Source organism: Python bivittatus, unplaced genomic scaffold (assembly GCF_059951505.1).
Source record: "Python bivittatus isolate LINGU-HERP-01145 unplaced genomic scaffold, Pbiv_v1 ctg000480_np1212, whole genome shotgun sequence".
Classification (NCBI taxonomy): domain Eukaryota; kingdom Metazoa; phylum Chordata; class Lepidosauria; order Squamata; family Pythonidae; genus Python; species Python bivittatus.
This window is the reverse complement of record NW_028277075.1, coordinates 55,323,734-55,342,980: the sequence shown is the minus strand read 5'-3', so window position 1 is coordinate 55,342,980 and position 19,247 is coordinate 55,323,734. Positions and strand designations below refer to the sequence as shown.

General features: G+C 36.4%; 2 protein-coding genes across 19 annotated transcripts in view; both read right to left on the bottom strand.

Annotated features, from left to right (window-relative positions):
• SCUBE2 (signal peptide, CUB domain and EGF like domain containing 2) overlaps positions 1 to 4,931 on the bottom strand; it is a 71,410-nt gene extending 66,479 nt beyond the window's left edge. For 3 of the 14 annotated variants that reach the window (XM_025169659.2, XM_025169671.2, XM_025169668.2), the window contains exon 1: positions 4,700 to 4,926. In XM_025169659.2, coding sequence (XP_025025427.1) covers positions 4,700 to 4,832 — 133 coding nt within the window. In that variant the 5' untranslated portion in view covers positions 4,833 to 4,926. Of the gene's footprint in view, positions 1 to 4,331; positions 4,588 to 4,699 lie in introns of those variants that run through there. The other 11 variants (XR_015797084.1, XM_088145961.1, XM_088145959.1 and 8 more) reach the window with 9 other exon arrangements.
• A 4,236-nt stretch (positions 4,932 to 9,167) lies between these two features.
• The window catches only part of DENND5A (DENN domain containing 5A), a 79,963-nt gene continuing 69,883 nt past the window's right edge, over positions 9,168 to 19,247 (bottom strand). Inside the window, exons 19-23 of one of the 5 annotated variants that reach the window (XM_025169654.2) lie at positions 18,765 to 18,946; positions 16,462 to 16,544; positions 15,494 to 15,617; positions 14,811 to 14,945; positions 9,168 to 13,351 (exon numbers count right to left, since the gene is read on the bottom strand). In XM_025169654.2, the coding sequence (XP_025025422.2) occupies positions 13,272 to 13,351; positions 14,811 to 14,945; positions 15,494 to 15,617; positions 16,462 to 16,544; positions 18,765 to 18,946 (604 nt within the window). In that variant the 3' untranslated portion in view covers positions 9,168 to 13,271. Of the gene's footprint in view, positions 13,352 to 14,776; positions 14,946 to 15,493; positions 15,618 to 16,461; positions 16,545 to 18,764; positions 18,947 to 19,247 lie in introns of all 5 variants that reach the window. The other 4 variants (XM_088145956.1, XM_025169643.2, XM_088145957.1 and 1 more) reach the window with 4 other exon arrangements.

Here is a 19,247-nt window from a genome sequence, read left to right as displayed (position 1 = left end):
ATTTTATTTGGTGATTATAAGTTCTAGCATTATGAGACAGAGAGAGAGAGACAGAGAAAAAAAAATAACATGCATAATTTTAAATATTTAACAGTAATCTATCCTAATACTTGAGGAAGTTCACAAAACATGAACAGCAGCAGCATCACACATAAACTCTGATTGCCTGATGTAACTTTTTATTGTTGCATCATTTTTCACATTGTTTATTTAACATGTATTTGCTTTGGTAAATTTGTTCTGGTGTTAGTCACTCTTAGCTTCCTCTTAAAAGGAAAAGCATGATCTAAACAGTACATGACATTTTAAAAATCGATATTGGAAAGTAAAACAACTTTTAAAATGTAAAACAATAGAACAAGATATATTGAGATAAAACATCAGTTCAACATTAAACTAAAATCATAAATCAATAACAGATAAATACTGAACCTATTAAGAAAAAGATGCAGGCAAAAAACCTAAAACCGTCTGAACTTGGTATCTACACTGAATAGTGAGTGTTGACAAATCAACCGAATCTTATAATATCCTCCTATTCAATCTTTTTTTAAATACTCCAAATACTTTCCTGTTTTGATTTTCCTTTTCCACATCTACTATACAAATAACAGATAACAGAATAACAACAACAAAAGCCCTCTTTTCATCATTGTTGTTCCACACTGTTGATACTTTTGCTGAGTTATTCATCTTGGCCCATTAAAGCCTTTCTTAGTTAATCACAACCAATTCAGATTCAAACATTGTGCATTTAGTATAAAATGCACCAATGTATATTACTTTCTATTTATTAAAGTTGAAACTTCTTTGCCATTTTATTGTTCTTAAACTAAATTGGGGAAGATATAGATAGATAGATAGATAGATAGATAGATAGATAGATAGATAGATAGATAGATAGATAGATAGATATAATCTCCCCCAATTTAGTTTAAGAACAATAAAATGGCAAAGAAGTTTCAACTTTAATAAATAGAAAGTAATATTTTACTATTACTAAAGTAATAAATTTAGCTGCTAGAAAAGATCTCTGACAAGCAGTGATAGGGTACACATATCACTGCTATGCCATAGTGTAGACTTTGGTTTTGGCTTAGCATTTATAAATCCAGCCATGGTATTTTGTAAACTAGTGTTTATGGATTATTTATTTGTTTGTTCTATTTACAAGGCTGCCCATTCACCAGGCAACTATCAGTAACTTGGCTAATTGTATTTTTCAATAAACTATGGTTAATTTGCTTAGGACATATGTGACTCTTGTCAATAATTTTATGAAGCAAAACTCCTCCACTTCCCTTAGGCTGAGTTAATCTTTGACTGACAAGTATCTGACATTTCTATGCCATTTTATTGTTCTTAAACTAAATTGGGAGAGAGAGAGAGAGAGAGAGAGAGAGAGAATCTCCCCCAATTTAGTTTATGACTGGATTCACAGTTCACACTATGTTATGATTTTATTAAATATGCTTTACTGAAAAAAAATCAAAGCCGCTAGGTACAGAGAATATGCTAAGTCAAAACCACACACATCAAATCATAGTTTAATTTAATGTGTGTACCAAGCCTATATGTTTGTTTAATTAAGCTTTCCAAGAATTAGAACAATCATTTAAAAGCTACTTTTTGTGTGACCAGGGCCTACAAACCCTAAATGGTACATACCTGGAAGCGAGAACAAGTCTGCCTACATTCAGGTAGTCAAAAAGATTTGTTTTGCAGAAATGAGAACTTAGGCAGATTAAACATTTGAGATTCAACTAGACATTGCTAAATTTGTATTTTGCATTAAATAGATTCAAAGTATGAATGTCTATTAATGTTTTGTCAGCATTCCAAAATTAACTTTTTACACTGAAAGTCAAAAATCATATCTGATATGAAAGATTATTGATACATATAGCCAGCAAGCACCTTTTCAAAAAGAGGAGGGAAAGAGCCAAAAAGGATCTAGCAAAAATATTCAGAGGAAGATATAACTTACATTATATACAAATTCTGGAAAAGAAGGAATATGAACATGAATATAAAAGCTGTAGAACTGGGAATCTAAAAGTAGGGCCCACCACCATTCTTCATATGGACTCCAAACCCTCCCCCCATAGAATTGGTCAAGCCAAAATTTGGCCATTTTTCTTCCTTTTGGACAGATAGTTAAAGGCTAAAATGTAGACCTTGCAGAGGTTTAATGCACCCTTTCACCCACTGAGAATCCTGAAAATCTCACCAAAATTGAAATCCTTGCCCTGCTTATGTTTCAGATACACCCTTTAGTGTGCCTCAAGCGAAACTGCTTTTGTAGACGGACAGACAGACAGATGGATGAATGGTGCATTTTAACTACTAAAAGTAGTTTTTTGAAATAAACATTGTGTTAAAATGAAGGCAAAGAGCAAGAGTCAAAAAGACTCACTGGGGACTAAAATTAAAAAAAAAAAATCAAGATGGCAATTGTGACCATGCAATCACACGCACAAACAGATGGGGCTTTGACTGCATGGTCATGATTGCCATCTTGACTTTTTTTATCCCATCCCACTCCCTGATGCCTCATGAACTCTGTGGCAAAGAACTAAGTGGACTTGTCATTATGGCATCACAATTAAGGAATGTTCTGCTGTAAGCATCAGTTCCTAACACTGATAGTGCAGAAATGATGGAACATGTATTGTGACATCACACCACGCGCTCTGCCCTTTTATACTTACATCACAGCATCATACATAAATATGTAAGGAGCCGAGTTTATGTTGCAAAACAGGTTTTGTCACTTGCCCTCCTGTGGATGCCCATGAGCTTTCCTCTGAAAAGCTTGACCAAATTTGTTGTCCTTTCAATGCCAGCTGAATAGATCGGTTAATTGATTTTATTCATATTTTTTATTAGCTATTTCAGTTACATGCATTTGACTGAAACTTTTTTCTTTCTCTTTCACATCATTGATTGTAGAGTCTTCATTAGCATTGTATACTTTTGTTCCTGCAAGCAAGTTCTGTAGGAATGGTTCCGACTAGGATGTGCAAAATATCTGCTCCTAACCACAATTACGCCACAATGACGAACCATACTTTGTGATATGATTATGCCTTTCGTATTTGTGTTATGACAATTCAGGCAAGTACGTAAGGAGTGGAATTTGTGTTGTAGCATTGCCAAATGTTCCACCACTTGTTTTGGATGCCTATGTCGCAAGGACTCAAGGTCAACTTGAAAGAGACATTAATATTTTATTCTCACACTTTTAAAAAAACCTAGCTCTAAAGAACAGGAATCAAATATATACATGTGTATAAAATGTGTCTTGACAACTGTTCTATATCTTTGACAATACTTTCTTACAAAATATATTCAATGGCAAAAGAAAAGCTATAGGAATAAGAACTTCTATATTAAATCAAATAGATTCTATTCCAACAATATTTTGATTTTTTAAAAATGTTTTTCACCCAAGGCACAAATGACCAGGCTTAAATTATCATATACTGTATTGAACATATTATGTTAAGGCCTAGCTCTCTTGAGAAATCTATAATGCTCAGAAAGTGGAAGGAAAGAGAAAGACCGGGAACAAGGCAAATGGACTTGATTATAGTGACAATAGGTGTACTACTGGAAGGCCTGAAGGCAAGGTTGGGGAAAAATCATCATGAAGGTCTATCTGCATGGTCTAAGAATCACTACTGACTTGATTGGACATAATCACTTAATTTCTACTCAAGGAGAAACATTTCAAAAATCTTTATTTCTGGACTACTGTAAAGTCTCAACTAGATGCCATAAATTCCATGTTACAAAATGCTGTCATCCATTTACTTATAAAATATCAGGTGCATTCTATCAACTACTCTGTCTTGTACAAAACACATAATACAACTTCCAAAACTGTCCCTACTGAAAATCTTCTATGAGTTACTATCTGCACAATTCTATACATGTTTATTCAAAAATTAGCCCAAGTTTAATTATATTTACTTTTGTTAATTGAATCACTGCTCTAGCATTTCTTAAGTTCAGCTTGCTCGTTTAAGAGCTAGAAATTGGACTGAGTTTTTCCCAAACGTAAAGCACTAAAATGCTAGCACTAAAAATAGATGAAATGTCAAATTTAGTACTCACATGTCAAATGTAAGCACTAAAATAGATTAACTTTATGCAAAAGGGAATGTAGGAGACCAACTGATTTGCTAGATAACGCACTGCCCATTTCATCAGATCCACGAGTCTCTCCCCTGGGGAAGCTTATTCCACCCACATCCCATCTCAGAAGTGTGAGCCACAACATGTTTTCTGATGCCACAAACATACAGGTTTCCGCTTCCAAAATTTACCTGCGAGCGCAATGTACTAAAAGGACGGGAACTCGCCTCTGAACGAACACGCCTTTCTGATTAAAGTGTCGAACAGTGCATTTGCCCAACTGTGCCACAAATCCTGCTTGCTAGCGGGTTCCCAAGCGAGCTTAACTTTTAACTCCCAAGCAGGCAGGAGCTTCCCCGCCTTCGGGCAAGGGGCACAGACGGACGCTGGGCACCTCAGCAGCTCTACCCAGCCGACAACAAGCTCGTTTGAAACCCTCAGCCTGGCTGGCACTGAGCGTAGCTACGGGCGCAGCTCCGTAACGGCGACAGTCCGCAAGAGGTTTACTCGCGAGATGCCCAGCGCAGCGCAGAACACCTCGCTCGCGCTGCCTACTAACCGGGGAAAAGGAGCCCGGTGGCGCGCAGCTGACCTTGGGGAGACGCAGTAAGCAGCAGGAACGGCGGCGGCAGGAGGAGGAGGAAGAAGAGGAGAAGCGCCTCCAAGACGGAGCAAGGATGTCCGGACCCCATCGATCAGCTGGAGCTGCCTTCCGAGCTGCTGCTGCTGCTGCTCTTGCTACCGCGGCTACCGCCCCCTGGGCCCAGCCCCGCGCGCGTCCCAAAAAGGAGGCGCCTGCCAGCGGCTGTCCCACCCCGAGGCACAGCCTCCTCTCACGTGCGAGCGCTGCTGGAGGGGCAAGGAGCGGGCACGCGCCCAGGGAGGCGGCCACCCACCGCCTTCCCCCTTTTCCCGCGCTTCTGCGAACAAGTCGCATCCTAGTTCAGGAAGAACTAGGGGGGACGCCTGAACTTAAGGATACGGCCCTCTCTCGCAAACAGTAATTGCGTTGATATTATGGTCCCCCCCCCCCATAAAGTAGCATATTTGACATTCTCTTGTTAAATAAGGGAGCGCTTTCCCTTGCGGTAGATCTCCAACTTTTTATTTACTTCTACAAAGTCACTTCTGTCTCTAAAAAGTCACTTCTGTCACTAAAAAATCACTGAGTCACTTATGGCCTACACAGACTGAGAATGGCTTCAGCCATAGATAGAATGGCTTATTCTAATGTCGCAAACTGGGAGAGTGGTGGCAGATCGACGACGATGATGATGATGCATTTAAATTGATTAACCCTTTCTTCCAAAGGTTCTCCCAATTAAAAAAAAAAAAATTCTTCTGATAGGTTGTCATCTGGTCCCAGCTTGACCCTCCTGATACACCAGAGTTTGTCCAGTGGGGAGTTCCTAGCCTTCCCAGCCAGGGCTTCTCCTCTTCATCCAGGAAAAATACAAAAGGGCTTGGGGATCTTCCTACTCAAAGTGCACAGAGACTGAGCTAACAAGCTTTATGCCAGTCTTCAAACATCTGTGCCACAGTGCATTTTTGTTCAGTGGGAAAGCTTTAATGAGAAGGTCCGTTATGATGGGAAAAAAATAATGGAGATTTCAATATAAAAAGGAATTTATTGGAGAAAGGGAAATACAGGGAAATAAGATCAAAATCACTACAGTCAGCCTAGCTGAATGAGTTATTATCCCTTCCTTGAATAAGTTCAGGGGCTTCTGTACATGTTTGGTGTTCCTTGCTGAGAGGATAGTGGGGCTTGGAGATAAGTAAACTTTGCTTGGATGTCATTAGGCACGCCCTCTTTGCCTTTTTTCCCACTGCCTTAGTTTTATGTTTCAGCACTGTCTTCAGCTTTAGAGGATATGGAGGATAATTGAAAGTCAGCCTCTTTGCAAGGACTTTTCCTTTGACTGATCAAGGAAAATACTGTCTCTGAGGCCCTGTGTATAGCCAGCAAATCAGAAATTATCTAGAGGTTAACCTATCTTCCTAATGAGGCTTGGTGGCTTATGGGAAAAGTTAAGTCTAGTTTTCATGGAAGAGGCTGGTTTCTTTGGAAACTAAAGTTGAACTTAGGCCTCTCTGAATAAATAAGGGATTAATCTTCCAAATTCTTTAACAGATACTGTTGGGTCACAACAAAAGCTAGATATTTGTTACATCTTGTTATCAAGCTACTCCACAGAATAGTAGTATTCTCTATAGGGAAATATCTTCTGGTGGGAAGCTGACTGAAACTTTACAGTAGTGTGATTTGGAATATTGGAGAAATACAGATGGATCTACACAGAAATGGACATATCATCAATAATACTAATATAGATCACAATTTGGTTCCTTTTTTATGCCCTCAGTAATTATAGAATGTACTTAGTTTATTCCCCTTCATGGATCACTGCCTTGTCGTGGCGAAGGGGCTTGCGTAACTCAGTGAAGCCATGAGCTATACCGTGCAGGGCCACCCAAGACGGACAGGTCATGACAGAGAGTTCTGACAAAATGTGGTCCACTGGAGAAGGAAATGGCAACCCACTCCAGTATCCTTGCCAAGAAAACCCCATGGACAATGTTAAAAGGCTAAAAGATATGATGCCGGAAGATGAGCCCCTCAGGTCGGAAGGTGTCCAATATTATGCTCAAAATCCTACAAGCTAGGCTTCAGCAATATATGAACCGAGAACTACCGGATGTACAAGCTGGGTTTCGAAGAGGCAGAGGAACTAGAGATCAAATCGCCAACATTCGCTGGATCATGGAGAAAGCACGAGAGTTCCAGAAAAATATCTACTTCTGCTTCATTGACTATGCAAAAGCCTTTGATTGTGTGGATCACAACAAACTGTGGCAAATTCTTAAAGAGATGGGAATACCAGACCACCTTACCTGTCTCCTGAGAAATCTGTATGCGGGCCAAGAAGCAACAGTTAGAACCGGTCATGGAACAACCGATTGGTTCAAAATAGGGAAAGGTGTACGACAAGGCTGTATACTGTCACCCTGCTTATTTAACCTATATGCAGAGTACATCATGAGAAATGCCAGGCTGGAAGAATCACAAGCCGGAATTAAGATTGCAGGGAGAATCATCAACAACCTCAGATATGCGGACGATACCACCCTAATGGCAGAAAGTGAAGAGGAACTAAAGAGCCTCTTGATGAAGGTGAAAGAGGAGAGTGCAAAAGCTGGCTTGAAACTCAACATTAAAAAAACTAAGATCATGGCATCTGGACCCATCAATTCCTGGCAAATAGAAGGGGTAGAAATGGAAGCAGTAACAGACTTCATTTATTTGGGCTCCAAGATCACCGCAGACGGAGACTGCAGCCATGAAATTAAAAGACGCTTGCTCCTTGGGAGGAAAGCTATGGCAAGCCTAGAGAGCATATTAAAAAGCAGAGACGTCACCTTGCCGACAAAGATCCGCATAGTCAAAGCTATGGTTTTTCCAGTAGTAATGTATGGCTGTGAGAGCTGGACCATAAAAAAGGCCGAGCGCCGAAGAATTGATGCCTTTGAACTGTGGTGCTGGAGAAGACTCTTAAGAGTTCCCTGGACTGCTAGGAGGTCAAACCAGTCAATCTTAAAGGAAATCAACCCTGATTGCTCATTGGAAGGATCGATAATGAAGCTCAAGCTCAGATATTTTGGCCACCTAATGCGAAGAGAGATCTCTTTGGAGAAGACCCTGATGCTGGGAAAGATTGAAGGCAAAAGGAGAAGAGGACGGCAGAGGATGAGATGGTTAGATAGCATCACTGAAGCAATGAGCATGAAACTGAGCAAACTCAGGGAGGCAGTGAAGGACAGGAAGGCCTGGCGCAATATGGTTCATGGGGTCATGAAGAGTCGGACACGACTTAACGACTAAACAACAACAACAACAACTTAGTTTATTAAAGCCCGAATAAAGTTTTTTTAGCTTTTTAAATTAGCATCTTAAAGACAATAAGGAATAAGGAAAATAAGGAATTCTTAGACTCTTTGCCTTTTCTGAAAGTTAAAAATACACATTTTTGTAAAGTTTAACTGAAAATACACACAAACACCTTTCCAACCTTCTAGCAAGCAAGGAAAAAAAAAAAAGAATTGCAAGGTGGTGAAAAAATATACAAGGAAAATATTTCTTTTTCAGTAATAGCTTTCAACATACAATTTGTATATATTACTTGGTCTAGATTAGCGTTTTTAAACTGTGTTCAGTAGAGCTCAGACATATTTGAGAATTGAAAAACAACCACTAAAAGTCTTTTCTATGAAAGTTCACAGAAAATATGAGCTTTAGAGTGCTATAGTCTTAAAAATCTTAATATCTTTTCCTTCTAGTATTTTTGTGAAAGTGGATTTCAGTACAGTATTTATTCCGCTAAAGATTAAATATTGAAATAGGCTGAATGTTACACCAAGACTTCTTAAAAACAAATCTTTTTCAGATATTGATGCAATATATTGTCACGTGCAAACTCATACAATACACTGATTAGTGTATGGAAAATATAGGAAAATATTAACTATTCTAATATTGTGTTTATTTCCTTTTTTTAAAAAGTTATAGAGCTTTCCCAACTAAAGTGTTCTCCACCTATCTTTGAGTCAACAGAAAACACTACTAGCCTAAAATTTGCTGTCCCTGTTGCCAGTGCTTTTCCTGTTTCTGCCATTCCCAGTCCCTGTTGGCCATCTGACTTTCCTCCAAGGAAATAGGTGACAAAACCTATTACACACCTTGGGAATGTCCTTGGACAGTGTTAAATATAGCTTTAGTACTGGTGCAGTTGATGAAGAGGCTGTTTCAACTACTGCTGGGGACATAAAGAAGGAAACTTCATGTGACATGGCAGAAAAACAATATTGCTAGGGAATGTTTCTGCCATGATTAGGTACAAAGGGAGAAAGGCCCTCAGACCGGTTTAAAATTGCAGTTTTATTCTTTTAATAACCTCACATTAGGGGACATACAATTCCTCATTAAAAAAAAAGTTATTATCCTTGAATAATGTAAGAAGCACCCATATAGATAAATAGCACACTCTGGCTAGATTTAAAAAATTTATTTAAAAATCTATTTAAAAAATATTCTAATGTGTGTCTCTCAGCCATAAAATGCACTTTTTTGTCCCTATTCTCCATGTATATATACTTATCTCATTTATACAAAACAACTGCATGTTGACTTTGAGTCTGGTTGCATCCTTGTCACAGAACAAATTCTGTGGAAGATGGGCGAAGTAGCTCTGCAGATGGCAATTTATGAATGAATTAAACAGTGAGAGTTCCTATTTGTAGTATTTTTTGAAAAACAGTTTCCAGCATGGAATAAGTATCCATGTGTGATGTAATAGCTGTACATAAATCCAAGCCAATTAGAATGAATAATTACTACAGATGGCATATTAAATTAATATTATCATATTAGAAAAAAACCTTTATTGCAGTTCAGTAAAGTAAGCTATATCTGTACAGTGTTTAAAATTACAAATTACAATTAGAAAAGGAATAAAATACTTGCAGTTTCTGTTCTATAAAAATGACTCACTTAAAAACGTGCCAAAATTTCTTCACATTTTATTAAAATGACTGCTGCATTTTGAGGGAAGTAAAAAATCCTAAAAGGAACTTCAAAGATGAAAATTAAAAGCATGTAACTTTAAAGATTTTGTCAACTTTCCAGACACACTTAACTATGACAATGAAAATCCTAAAAGGCCCCAAAGAACTTCATTCTTGTAGAGATCAACAGCAAATATATTGTCTATATTGTCAGAAATATATACTGCACAAGCACAAAATAAGTTCTGAAGTACTAGTCTGAAACTTAAAATTCTTCACAATGGAAAATTATAACTCTTCTAGATAGAAACATGATTTAAAAATTTATGTGCTAGTATAGAAGAAAATTCCACTGAAAGGAATAGGCCACAACTGCATCGTTACTAAATTAAAGAACAAAACAAAACACTACTCCTAGTAATATGGTGAATTTCTATTCTGACGAACAAACAAATGGTATAGTTGGCCATCAAATAAATACAATGCAGTCCTTGTTGTTCTCTTATAAACATATGAAAGTATTTGAATGACATAGCTTAAAGGAGGAATTCTGTTAACTGTTATGTTTTAACAAGAATATTTCTAGCTGCTGAAACAGTGTTCTATGAGAATTAGATCATCAGTGCCATGTTGAGAATTGAGCATTTCCCTAGTTTTGCAAGAATATATCATTTTGTGTGCAGAGTTTAAATTTGAGTAGTGTTTTTTGTGCCTTTTGTTTAGAATAAAAGAATAATAACTGAACTGCATTGATATTGCCTCTATAATTAAGATATTTTGTTGGGAAATGAGTATCTGCTATGTTTTAATCTCAAGAGGCACAGTTGCATTAGTGAGGAAGTGATATCATAGAAGCATGCTGGAGCTTTTTTTACTCTCTGTTCAGAAGTGCAATTGCATGCAATGTTTGAAATACCTTTCTGAATTTATCACTATATATGTACCATATTGCACACTTTTTGAAACATTTCCTCAGATTCAAGAGGCCTGTTATGCACTGCAAAATTATGGGAGATAGGGCTGATCCTGGAAGACAACAAATCTACAGCTTATGTTCCCAGAACCAGTGTCATGATTCTTAGATAAATCATGCTTGACAAATTAATGTTACCTCAAGCTCTTTTACCAGAAGCAATTTATCCCACTGCATACTGGGCCCAGGAATCAGCTAAAAAAGAGGTTCCTTGTTTGTAGTGGGAAGAAATGTAATAGCTTTAAATACCATATGCTTTAAAGATACTAGAGCAGCACCAAGAATCCTTCAACTGTAAGAGAGTGATTTTGCATCCTTGCATAATGCAAACAACAACAAATATAGTACAACTTCCCATTATTTTCTCTATAAATGCTGGTGATAAGTGTGATTAAGCCATGTGTGATGTACATTCATACAATTCTTTAGTCACGCCCTGCATTAGCTACTATTGTGCAAATCTTATATTAAATTGGTATCTAACAGAAGACATTCTATTACAAAAAAGTTTAAGGAACATGGAGTTTTAGAAGAAAGTGCCTAAAGGAATCATGTAACAGGTATTTTTATCTTCACAAGTTTTGTGTGCAGTTAGCTAACATTTTTCCTGATAAAATTTGAAAAAAGAGAGTATGTTTAGGTGAACACACAGATAGATCTATATGCAACCAAGATCAGATGAGTACACTACAATAAATAAAATAAGGAAAATGGTGCATCTTTGAGGGTCAAGCATATTCTTATTAGGATAAGAGTAAATAGAATAAAAATGAAGTGTAAGTAGGCAATAATAAACACTTTTCAAGGTAATAATGAAAAACACAAGGTAAGTAAAAATAGTAAAATTTAATACATGTGCTGTATTTTAAGTTACTGGAATAAAAATGACCACAAAATGTAGGAATTAAAGAATAATGCTACTTTAAGAAACTGACAACTGAATACTCCTTTTTCACAGCTCCATATGTTAAAGCCTAATGTTCATACAGAGAAGGCCTCTTACTACAGTACAGAGATTTCAACCCTTGTCCTATGTATCTCAGTATTCCCTCTATTAGGTATGCATCTTCTAAGGATTTTAAAATTCTCAGCTAATAAAAACAGTTGTTTCTAGGCATTCACTAGATTTTTTTTTCTGATTGGAATTTTACTATTTATAAGAATCCACATCTGAACTTTATGAGGATAGGCTAATATTTTTTACACAATGTTCACAAGCATCCAAGAAATCCTGCATTTAACAAAGCAAAAGAATTAGAACATGACATTCGGCATTTGGAAATAAAATTTTTGTTATCTTCTGCCTACAAAGTAGGGTTAACAAAGATCTGAAAACTTTTACATGGCATTAGGTTGAGTAACAGCATAAATAAGTCACAGTAATACTGACCTCACTCACACTCATCCCAAATATTTGACCAGAAGATGTGCTTATAATGCTGTAATAAAATTGTGCCAGTATTATGTGAAACTTTGTTCTATGTGACTCTGCATATTCGTATGCTATTCCAGCAAGTCTCATATTATTACACTGTTAGTCATTACGTAGGGGGTATGTGACTTTGAAATTATCACTTTAGTATTTTATGATCTGAAACTTCATTACATATAACTGACTGGGCTTGAAAGGCATGTCCATGCTGAGACATATTTTTCTGCAGATACTTATTCTGGAGCTTCTGCTTAAGGGACTATACTCAGTGTTCTGATTTTGGGAAAGAAATAGCACAGCGTGCTAAGTATATAGCTTTTTTTTTTTAAAGGCAAAGACAAGATCTTGATGAAAACGTTAAATAAATAAATGCCAGTTAAAACACACTTATAATTTTCTCTGTGCAATTTCACATATGAAAAAATACTACTGATTTCTGCACATCTGTCTGCATGTTTCACTTCTCAAAAATCTGCTAAAAATAATAATACTGATTAAATAAAAGGAAAATTGCTAATGAATTCAGTGCTTTGAGCCTATTAAAAACATTTAAATTTCTTGCAGCACAGCAGTGACTCAACATGGAAATGCTAATAGTGTAACTTACATAATAAAATATTAGTTTTTAATTGCTTAGTGACTCCTAGCAGAAATTGGAATGTGTTAATTACATTTTTTCAGGATACAGTCTGAAGGCAAGTTGCGAGAATGCGAAGAGCTTCTCACTGCACCATTATCTATGGCAAAGAAATATTACAGCTTTAAAATAAGCTGCACAATACTCATCTAACTCTTTCACATGAAAGCGTGTAAAAGCAAATCAGCAAATAAACTCTAAAAGTCATTTATAAGTATCCTTTCTCCTTTTACACACTGGATGTACAGTTTTTATTCATATCTTTGCACACCATTTGGAGCTTCTTTCCAGAAGAGTTGCATTGAGTCACATGACTATTTTGGATGCAATGTGTTAGCAGATAGAATCTTTGCATACTAACAATGATTTGTTCCTTGTTGCTTTTTTTTTTTTTTTTTACAGTGCTTGCTGCATGAAGCAGAATCAGATGTCAATTCCCTTGACAAGGGATGCCTCCAGTGTGATATTGAACTCCTGCAATGTTTGCAGCACACGGATCAAAGAATTCACAAGCGTATGATCTTTTATCAATGCTGTATCCTCATACATCTGAGCAGTGATGGGACAGTCTGCCAACAAAGCAATCCAATGGTGTAAGAGATGATCTCTGTAAGGGAAAGTTTTAGAAATCTAAAACAGGTATTAAATATTTTCTTCTTTTATAAAGAAAAATACTAAATTTTCCGTATTATCACTCCTTCTCAACTCATATTTGGTGATCACATACTGTACCTACTACCTAGATCTCTTATAGGCAACCTAATCTGAAGTCCTCCAGATTTTTTTGGGACTATAACTCCTGAATGTCCTGAATGTCAGCAATCATAGCTTTAACAAACAGCAATTGCATGTTGAAAGCAATCTGTGGACCTCATGCTGTTCTCTTCCTTGTGGCCTTCAGAGCTCCTACCAAAATTTTAAAGAAAAAGAAATGGATTTCTAAAATGTTTGGTTCATGAGTAAAACAGCTCTCTGAAAAAGGTGTATATAATAATTGAATAGGGTTATTGCCACAGTTTATGCAGGCCCTCCTCCCCCCCCCAAAAATATTAAAAGTAAAATGTGAGCCATGGATGAAAAAAGTTCCTTTTCTGAATGTTAAGACTGCTGAGACACAGAGCTGGAATGAGCAGGAAGAGATTCATCTTTGCAAAAAAAAAAAAAAATCTTGCACAATAATTCTTTCCAGAACACTCAAATGATTACTCAAACATTATTTAATTTTTTCAAAGACCATGCCAATTTCTGTCTGTCTGTCTGTCTATCTATATCATCTTCAGGCCATGGAATTTTGGGTTGCAATCAATACTGGCAAATTGGAATACACAAATAGCTATTCACTGTGGGTTTTTACTCTGTTGTATGTAAAAACTACCTAGAGCTTAAGTGCTTGCAGTTTTCATTAATAGGAGTTAGTTCTCAATTTTTAAAAAATGTATTTACTTCTCTCGATAAACTGGAACAATAGTTCCAGATGCTAGCAGTTCTGTCAATGACTGGAACTGGATTCTAAAGATAACTATTAATGAAAGAATAAAAAGGATATTTTAATTCAGTTACAATCCCATTATAATAGTTTGAGGAGCTCAGTTACAATCCCTTTATTATAGCATAAGTTATGAAGATTAGAACTCATGATGACTATTCAAAAAACAAAAACTCTAAGATTTCTTGCTCCAACTCATTAATTTCCATTTCATATCTAGAGTTCCTTGTATTTTAATTCTTCATTACTCTTTAATAAGTCATTTTAATCTATAATTATGGGCATCTGTATGTGTATGTATATCTTCATCTATTTTTTTTCCTAAACCAAATGGATTTTTTTTTCCAAAAAAACCCTCTTTGCAGAAAATAAACTGCTGATGATGATCACCGTCTATTTTTAAGTTTCTAAAAGCTGATTGACTAAGTGTGAAAATATTCTTTGTTTAAATAGCATGAACCTGGTCAGCAGAACAAGGAAACAAAATTAGCATGAAAGCTTTCTATCAGGCAGCTTATAGGCAAAGCAGAAGTCATGGAGTCATACCTGGCTCCAAGGCAAACTAACATCTGAAACTTGCCATCTTTCCCAATGTTTCTAGGAGTGTTGTTGATGGCTGTTACAAAGCGACAAAAACTCCTAGCCCTTTTCTGCCAGTTTTCTTCTGGGACCAGTTCATTCTGATCGAGAGCTTCATAAAATCCTTGTGCTTTTTCTGAAGGTAGAGACATAGAACAAAAAATGTTCATCTAACTATATCTAACCACAAGGTACTGATAGCAATTGAATTATTTTTGTGCTTCTAAATACAAACATATCAATTTTACTCTGATCACCTAATATCTATGAAGTAGTACAATATTGTTTTCAACTTTGTTATAATGAGTATTAGTAGATGAGAATATTCTTGTGTTTATTATAATGTATAAAAAACCCAAATACCACTACACTTTCAAATTTCAAATTTAACATTTCAAATTCAAGCAATTGATAAAACATCACTCATATTTTGCTCCGTACTCTTAACACCAAATATTATTTGATTACTTTCTTATATATTGCCCTCTCTCTTCAAATATATCTAGAATAATTGCTTCATTTCATTTTCTTATATTAAGAATAGGTATTAAAAGTTACTTCTAATACTAAACAGTGATTAACTCTATTGCAATAATCAATAATTCAAATTACACATGAGGCCCATTTAAGGAGACAAAGTAAGTATTGTAGGATTACATCTCCAAGCAAGCATTCTGTACTTACCTAGAAAATCCCAAATAAAAACATTTTTGAAGAGCCTAGGAGATTTAAATCCATGCTGAAACACTTGCTCAAGAGCTGAAACAAGTCCACCTTCTCCACAGAGCAAAAGTGTTAAACTTCCTCTCTGCCAATAGAAAATAAAACCAACAAATGTTTCATTTGTAAGATGCTAACATATCTATCTAGTCACAAACTACTATAGCCTTTAATAACTGACTGAACACTATACATGTTTGCCATAGGCTACCTATACTTCGTATTGATTCCACCTATTATACTGAAAAGGCTCAGGAATAAGGCTCCAGCAGAGATTGAAAATTTTTAATACAGATTGATTTTACTGATAAGGTAGCAGAATGAGAACTGAAGAATGGGTAACAGGGATAGGTCACCTGTAGCCTACAGTATATGCAGCCCCAGCCCCTTTTATTGAAATCAGTGGAGCATCCCCAGAATTGCATCACTGAATTTTCAGCATATAACATAAAAAAGGGACAAATAGGCAGATCACTACCAGGCACTTGCAACTGCAGGGAGAATAGTGGGCAAACTCTGTTTGCTATGGACGCCCACGCTAATGGGCATCACAGGACATGTCTACTATGACAAAATAGAGTGAAAGGGGAAAAGAGGTAGTAAAAGCCCTCAGATGAGAAGGTACTCCAAGACTGAGAATCAAGGGAAGTATTGTTGATCTAGATTTACACAAGTCAGATTCCAAGACTACCTCCCATTCCCACAATGTGGTTCACCTGGCCTCTTTTTATCAGATAATAATAATGTATTAAACTTGTATGCCGCCGGACTCCCAGTGACTCTGGGTGGCTCAAAACAATCAAAGAAATTACAATAAAAGAGATGTAAATTTATATTTTACCTCTGCTAATAATGCTAATAATGATTTTAAGTGCACTTCTATCAAGGAGGAAACTATTAACCCCCATTATGGCTATGAACAGTAAGCTTACCTCTTTCTCTGGCTTGTGGAAGTGTTTGACAATTCCATTCACTGCTTCTCCAATCGATTCTTGTATCTGACCTGTATTTAACTCTGTGAAAAAGGGGAAATATATATATATTTTAAAAAATCATTTGATGTCCAGTTTGTACATAGACAAGTCAAGATCTTTTAAAAGAAAGAATGGAGAAAATAATATCTCTCTTTTATGGCACTTTTCACAACTTACAGAGCAGCATACCAAAAATAATAATGCTATAATAAAAATAAACAGCCGCTTACACAAAACAAAGCTGAGAAACAGGAGCCATAAAACCAGCAAAAACATAAAGCAGTTATAAAATATATTGAACCAGCTGGATAACAGGATAGAAAACTAGCTTTGTAGCTTTGTCCTAGTTTTGAATCATAAGTCAGAAGAGGCCACTTTAACCTTAATGACAATTCCCTGCTCAGTGCAATGTCATGTGACCGCGACTTGCAACTTACTGCCGGCTTCCCCATTGACTTTGCTTGTCAGAAGCCAGTTGCGAAGGTCACAAATGGCAATCACATGACTGTGGGACGCTGCAATCACTGTAAATGCACGCCGGTTGCCAAGCCCCTGAATTGAGATCCCATGACTGTGGGGATGCTGCAGCCATCGTCAGTTCAAGAACTGGTCGTAAATCTACTATTTCAGCACCACTGTAAGTTTGAACGGTCTCTAAACAGGGTAGTCATTAACCTAGGATTACCTGTATATACTTGTGTGTGTATATACAAGTTAAAGCATCAAGATGCCCATATATGCAGCTACAATAGCCACCTTTTAAATAAAAATCCCCTTCATTCCACCCTGTTTCATTCCAATAACTTATATACCTCCCTGTACCAACAGTACTGAAATAACACAATAATTACAATCTTTGCCTAGCATTTATAAGACTGCAAGTTTGAAACCTGGCAGACTTTTTTTCTATTATTCTTTTTCTTTTCCTAAGCTAGTCATTCAGGATTTACAACAAGCTGGAATAATTTTCAAATTAAGGAGTGAAATGTTTGTGCTCCTCTATTAGAAATTTCCCATTCTAGATACATCAGTTTCGAAGCATAAACTATATTTATAGTACAGAGCCCCTACCAAAGAGAAAAAGGGGGGAATTTGAAATATTTACAAAATCAAGCTTATCTTTTTCACATTCTGATATTTTTTCAAATATTTACTGAAAATATGTTTAAGATACTCTTCCTAAAATATGTTTATTCTAATGTCTGCCTCAAGGTAAAATGCTAGAAGCATAAAAACAAAAATATGACACAATAAAATCATAAAACAATAAGACAACAACATCAATCAAAAGCATATAAACAGCAGAAGAAACTAAACAAAGTGCCATAATATCTGATCAAATAAGCTTTACTTGTACTGAAATTATAGCAGCACTGGTGCCAAGCAAATAATACAGTTTAGAAACTTCTGCTACTACAGAAAAAAAAATATTTTGTCTAATTCCTAAATAGTGAACTTTTTCTTGGAAAAGTAACTTCAAAAAGAGTGCTGTTCCTCCCACCCCAAAGATCCTAAAACAGGCACGTTGGTAGAGCTGCATGGAGAGGTTTAGGCGGCCTTGGACAAATTCTATGTTTCACTGATCCCTAAGTGATCAGAAGTTGACATATCCTCTACCTAGTACAAAGTTAAACATAGCATGTTTTCACAAGTTTGAATGCATGCAACCATATAGGGATAGATGTTCCTTCAGATTACTTGTATTTTGTCTAGTAATATAGGATTCTGGAGACCCTGCACAGAGCTGATGGGGTTACAAAGCAGGTATGTAGGAAAATGAGCTACAGCTACAGGTATTTGACAAATGATGTTTGAAAGAGAAGTGACTACACTTAACAGGCTGAGTGCAATCTTCATAAATTAAACAAGAAAACGTCTAACACGTTTATAAAATATCCAACTTGTAACCATTAATGTTTTCAGATTTATACGGTAGATTAATCACCTACAATGTTGTTATGTCTCTCTTTCCTTAGTCAGTAAATGAACCAATATACAGGTTGTATCACAGCAATATTTTTGAAGTCTCATGCATATTTGATTATATTGCTCAATTTAGTTTCAAATAGTATGAATTTGGGAATTATTTACTAGTGATAATTACAGAGAATATATCAGCAGTTGTGAGAATGGACAAGTGGGTCATGCAACAAAGTGCTGTACTACTGAGTCCCCTTGAGTATTCTATGCAATTGTTTGGGTAGTCCATTTCATTAATAGAAAATACCATGAGTGGAAGTAACTACAATCGCCCAGCTTACTTGGCTTGTTGTTTGGTGATATGGTGACAAATCTTCTGATCATGCTGGGGGACTGCTGCAATGGAGGGGTTCTGCACTGCCTTTCATCTACCTCAGTATGGGATGTCAGCAGTTCTCCCACTAGGATCCTTTCTAAACTGCCATCATCTACACCTTTTCCAAGCCATCTTCCACATGGAAACCTGAGAAAAAAATAAGGAAAAGAAAACACTGTAGTGCCCTTAGACTCATATTGTACTTTAAAAGACAGCACACAACTAACTTGGTTTTGCACTGTAAGTTGAGTGTGCTCCATGTGTAAATATTCCCAGTTGCTGTATAATTAAGCCAGCAGAAAAGTGTTCATGCACTTGGGGACAGTCAATTCTTGGAGTGCTGAGAGCAACAACTTACCATCTTGAGTTTCTAAAAGCCACAAAAGGCTATTTGATGATGCCATGTTTCCCCTGGAAGAGGCATGCCTGATTGTTTTTTCAGCTCTTT